This window comes from Rana temporaria, chromosome 12 (genome assembly GCF_905171775.1).
Source record: "Rana temporaria chromosome 12, aRanTem1.1, whole genome shotgun sequence".
NCBI lineage: Eukaryota > Metazoa > Chordata > Amphibia > Anura > Ranidae > Rana > Rana temporaria.
In genome coordinates, this window is record NC_053500.1 from 54,376,656 (window position 1) to 54,382,655 (window position 6,000).

General features: G+C 44.2%; 1 protein-coding gene across 2 annotated transcripts in view; it reads right to left on the reverse strand.

Moving 5' to 3' along the window:
- The window catches only part of LOC120918431 (proton channel OTOP2-like), a 46,808-nt gene extending 41,091 nt beyond the window's left edge, over window positions 1–5,717 (reverse strand). Inside the window, exons 1-2 of one of the 2 annotated variants that reach the window (XM_040329994.1) lie at window positions 5,377–5,717; window positions 5,043–5,340 (exon numbers count right to left, since the gene is read on the reverse strand). In XM_040329994.1, the coding sequence (XP_040185928.1) occupies window positions 5,043–5,340; window positions 5,377–5,409 (331 nt within the window). In that variant the 5' untranslated portion in view covers window positions 5,410–5,717. Of the gene's footprint in view, window positions 1–5,042 lie in introns of both variants that reach the window. The other variant, XM_040329993.1, reaches the window with a different exon arrangement.
- Between the last annotated feature and the right edge of the window lie 283 nt (window positions 5,718–6,000).

A 6,000-nucleotide genomic window follows, 5' to 3' on the forward strand; every position in this document is an offset into this window, starting at 1 on the left:
AAAACAAAAGTGCTCATTTTGAAGGCGTATATGAAAGTAATTGGCCATAAAAGGGGTATGGGGGTCAGGGTACTGCCCTGAGGGACATGCATCAATTTTATATATTTTTTTTAGACAATCATTTTTTTTAGGAGCAGTGATTTTAATTATGCTTACAGTGCAACAAAATAATATCGTGCCTGGGGGGTCCCCTTAATGTGCCTGTAAAGTGGCACATCTGTAGAACATGCTACTGCAAAAATTACATTTCTAAAGAGAAAAAAAAGTAAAATCCCATTTAAAATAACTCGTAGTTACAATTGCTGGCACATGGCTATTGAAAGAATAAGGAAAACAAAAACAAAAAATACACACACGGCATGGCCCCCCCCCCCCCCAAATCCATACCAGACCCCTATCCGAACATGCAGCCCAGCAGTTCAGGAAAGGGTGGGCAAGAGATTGCCCCCCACCTCCTGAAACATACCAGCCCATGTGCTCTCAACATGGGGGGGTGGGTGATTTGGGACGGGGGTTTTCCCCACCCCAAAGCACCTTGTCCCCATATTGATGGGGACAAGGGCCTCTTTCCGCAACCCTTGGCTGTGGTTGTTGGAGTCTGTGGATGAGGGGGCTAATCGAAATCTGGAAGCCCCCTTTAACAAGGGTAACAAGCAGGCCCCCAGATCCTGCCCCCCCCTATGTGAATGGGTATTGAGTACATCGTACCCCTACCCATTCACCAAAAAAAAGTATAAAAAAGAAATAACCACAAGAAATGATTATTTTCTTGTGGTTATTGACAACTCCTTTATTAAAACATAAAAAAAAATTGTGTCCCTTTATGTAAATCCATTGTCAATCACGAAGCCCACCGGACCCCAAAAAAATGAAAAAAATACTCCGGCTCCTGAGAGGCTTCTCACCGACTGACCGCTCTGCTCTTTGACAGTTCTTATATAGACAAGGGGTTGGGCCACCCAGCTATGTCACCCGGTGGCACTGCCTCCTTCTGCCGTGATGTGATTAGTTAAAGGTGGCTTCCAGATTATGATAAGAGACGACCACAGCCCAGGGACATCAACACAGGGACAAGATGTTTTGGGGCAGGGGGGGAAGAGCCACACATCCCCCCCCCCCCATGTTGAGGACATGTGTCCTGGTATGGTTTTAGGAGGTGGGGTGCTTGCTCGTCCCCTCCCCTTTTCCCACCTGCCGGGCTGCATGCTCAGATAAGAGTCTGGTATGGATTTGGGGGGGGGGGCGCGGCAATTTTTTTTTTTACATTTTGGCATGGGGTTCCCCTTAAAATCCATACCAGACCCAAAGGGCCTGGTATAGATTTTGGGGGGGACCCCATGCCGTTTTTGTTTATTTTTTCACCTGCACTTTTGTTTATTCAGCTGTCAGCGAGGAAACCCATTGACAGCTGATGACTCATCAATTGTTAAGGATGCCATGGCCAGCTTCCCGGCCCACTCCTTAGCAACCAGCTTAGACTGCGCCCCGACTCGACAAAGCTTTGCTCAACCAGGGAACAGAATGCACTGCAGTGATCAGTTTGGTGGGAGTTTGGCTAACAGCCGAACAGCCAAATGTTTGGCCCAAACTGCTTGGGCCAAACCATTTGCCCATCCCGACTAGGGACATTCAAAAAGAATAATCACTTTCCTAAATATGTTAATGCAGAACTATCTCATTTAAAAAGAATAATGCAATATGAACCAAGGCAATTGTTGTCAGTGTAACTAAGTGTATTCTCTTATTTTACATAAGTGGATATTTGAAGCTAGGGATAGGTTGATTGCAGCATCCGTAAACTGGACTATGGAATTATTTTCAGCTTTGGATAGAGTGGCTAAGGGTTATGACCTCTTGTGTTTTTATTGCTGTCTGTATCCCTGTTGGGGAGACTTCATCCATGCTGGTGGCCTCAACTCTATAAAGTTTTGCCAAAAATTTGTGTTGTGTTCATAGTTGAAGGTATTGTTTAATTACACGTTGTAGTTCATGTCAGCTAGTGGTTGGTGTTGTCAGCACCCAATTGAAAAGCATAGCTTAAAGTGGTTGTACACCTTGTACAACCACCTTTCCGTACAGGTAAGCCTATAATAAGGGTTACCTGTAGGTACTAGAAGTATCTCCTAAACCTCTACGGTTTAGGAGATATGCACCATAGAAGCCGGGGCCGACATAATCAGCGCATGCGCACTAAAGAAAGGGCATGATCCGTGACGTTTCTATAGTGCCCGTGCCGTGACCATCGACTCCCACGCACATTTGCGGGAGTGACATCACATGACTCCGGCCAATAGCAGAGCTGGAGTCCACAGCCCCGGAAGAAAGAGGGGTTGAAGATGGACGCGATTAGAGAGAGGGGACATCGATGACATCACAGGCTCCTTCTGCAGGTAAGTGGCACATAATGGGCTAGTTTGTGATGCATACTAGCCCATTATGCTTTTACTTTGCAGGGAACAAAGAGGAAGTAAAACCCATCAAGGTTTTCTTTAAGAGAAAAATATGTTTTTTTTCGTCCATTCATACTTACCTAGGTGGATGCATCGGCCCGATGCTGCAGCAGTCACCCCGGTGTCTCTGCACTGAGAACCGAGTGATCAAACACGGCCGATGGCTTGGTTCTCACAGATCCAAGCGGAGAGCTGCTGCCTGTCAGTAAACAGCTCTCCTCTCTGCTCCTCCATGCTCACTGGAGAGCTGAGCTGTGGAGGGGCGGGAACTGCCGTCTCTGGCTCTCAGTGACTCACCTGGACTGATTCCTGTGATGTCAGCAGAGAGGATTTCAGACCGCTCTTTGCTGAAAACGGGTCACAGGAGTGCAAAAACGAATTGCACTCCTGTGACCCTTAGGAGAAGCTCAGCCAAACGAGCTCAGGCAGGACTTCTCCTTTAACTTTATGGAAGGGGATATCCTCTTTTAGGCTCGATCCACATCTATGCATGTTGCTTTTGAGCGTTTCTGCAGTGCTTTTTGCTGTTTTTTTTACTGTGATTTTGCTGCAATTTGTGCTTTGCGTGGGCCTTTCTTTTGCTTTACATTCACTGTATAGCTGGTTGCTAAGGAGTGGGCTGGGAAACCGACGAGTCATCTATCCATACCAGGCCACATGCCCTCAACCAGGGGGATATGTTCCTCTTCCCCACAACCCTGCCCGAAGGTTGTGGGGGTCTGCAGGCGGGGGGCTTATCAGAATTTGAAAGCCCCCTTTGACAAGGCTGCCCCCAGATTCCAGCCCCTCTTATGTGAAAGAGTATGGGTACATTGTACCCCCACCCATTCAGCAAAACAAAGTAGTGTAGTGTGACAAAATACAAGGGACAGTTTTTGACAAGTCCTGTATTAAAAATGTATTCTTTGTGTATACATTTTTTTGGGGGTGAATGGGTAGGGGTACAATGTTTCCCTATTCTCTTCAAATGGGGGGGACAGGACCTGGGACCACTTACCTTGCCTGCCAGGCTGCGTGCTCAGATAAGGGTCTGGTATGGATTTTGGTGAGGGCCCCAACACCATATATTTTTTTGTCTGCAAATCCTATTTTTTTTTACATTTAGCTGACAGTGGGGAACCCTGTTGACAGCTGATGACTCATCGGTTGTTAAGGCACTGGCGGCTGGCTTCCCAGCCCACTCCTTAGCAACCAGCTATATACAGTGAATGTAAAGCCCAAAAAACAAATAGCAAATTGTGGCAAAAACGTAGCACTTGCGCTTTGGATGCGGGTCCATTGAAGTCTTTTACATGCAAAACGCTGCTTTCTGCGGGGAAAAAAAAGTCCCTGACCCATTCCAAAAACGCAGAGGCACAAAAATGCATTGATATGAATGTGTTTCATTAGGAGCCCATGTTAAAATAATGTCCTGCGTTTCTGAAAAGAGCATGAAAAAACGCATTGGTGTGAACCGAGCCTTTGACCCGTTTCAAATCTATGCATTTTTGTAGAAACACAATACAGTCCATTTATCATGGTTTCTTATGGGTCACGTTCACATCTATGCATTTTATGGAAAGGGCCAGGAACTTTTTCCTGGTTTTTGGTTCCATAGACTTCAATGGATCAAAATACACCTGGAATATGCAAACCGCATAGGTGTGAATCAGGCCTTAGATGTCATTAGATCAAATTGAAAGATTTTCCTGCTTTTCCCAATGGCAACACATCTACCAATAGAAACATCCTGACAGGGGTTCGAAAACTTCCAATACTTTATTAAAAAAAAAAAATATGATGGCTTTAGATCAATTTTTTTATTTAGAATAAGCTAATAAACATGGATGAAATGGGGTTAGCAACTCAAATGTTCAAAATGTTGTGAATTACACCTCTGCTGTCATGATCTGTGTTATGGCTTTGGTCACCTGCTGGTGGCACTGTTCCTCCCAGTAACAGGGGTGCAGTTCTAGTATCCACCAGCTGGTGTCTCCCATGGGATGGACACCTCTCTAATTAAGGTTCACTTAAGTGAACTGCTACAGGTGTATAAGCCCGCCCTTCTCTGCAGTTCAGGGCTTCAGTATTTTCCTGTCAGCCTTATTCCTGCCTGACCAGATACCTGTAGCCAGTTTGTTCCTGATATGCTCCCTGCCCTGTCCTGGACTCTGTTTCCCCCTTGTCTCACATCCCTGCCTGACTTGCTATATATGCTCTTATTTCTTGTATATATTTGTTAGTTAAGGTGGCGTTGACGGTTGCTGTGTTTATAGTATGCTTGCTTGTCTTGTGGGTTTTCTGTTTTACACGTGTGCCTTAATCTTAAATAGATACAGATTTTTTTTCACTTATCTCTGTGCCTATTTTCCTTAGTGCAGCCCACTGATCTGTTAACCAGTATTGGATGCCTGTGTAGACATCCATGTCATCTTAAATATATCTTTTCACATTAGTACATAGAATAATAAAAATGCATACATTTAAAAAAAAACTGGCAATTTAGCTGATAGATGTAGTATTTGAAGTAAAACTTTTAGACACAATTTTAAGCAAGAAAGCAAAGTAATTAGCAATTAATATTAGGTTGATTAGCAGGAGAAATTAACTCACCTCTCATCCATATTGGACCTGCCTGGCAATCTTTATACAGAACTGCATTCTTGTTCCTCCAGGTGAAGAACATTTGGAAAAGCATCCAGGAGATGCAGAGGACCATCATGAGAGTGAGGAATATAAAAAAATCTTTCTCGAAGATGTCAACGTCCTCAGTGAACACACAGGTTAGCAAAGCACAGCTGAAGAACAAGACATTGCAGCCCACCAATCCAGAGAGTAGACGACTTCCTTTCTTCCAGTCCCTCTTCTCTTCTTCCTCCGGTATTACCGGTGTTCTGTTCTGTAGTGGATCCTCCGGTATTACCGGTGTTCTGTTCTGTAGTGGATCATCGGTGGTATTCAACTCAAGAGTATCCTCCATTATAGCTTCAAGAGGAGTCAATCTTCAAGTGTGCGCAATCTAATTGATCACAATCACTAAAAACTCATGGTACAGAGAAACCACATTCCTACAAAGCAGGAATGTAAAGTCCTTTCCTTGGGCTGCTGTTCATTTGCTCTTCCTCTGTCTCGACTTGCTCTGGTCCGTGTTAATTTGACATCATAGTAAAATTGGTCGTTCTATACCATTTTTAACATCACAAGGCAGTGTGACAGGAATTTCCACAAAGGAGAAAGGAGGAGGCAAACTATAAAGCATCTGTGCAACCAGATGACAGAGCTTGAGTGAGGCCTAGGTGTGGTCCATTTATGCTCCAATATCCACCTAGGTACGTATTTTTTAACCACTGATTCCCGGGGACTTTCATTCCCTTAATCTGGTTAAGTTGTTCCAGATGTTTTTTTGTATTTCATATTTTTTTTCTAACACCCTAGAGAATAAAATGGCGGCCGTTGCAATACTTTTTGTCACACTGTATTTGCACAGTGGTCTTAAAAGCGCATTTTTTGGGGATTTTTTTTTTAACACGTTACAGGAATAATAACCTGCAGTGAATATTGGTTGAATGTC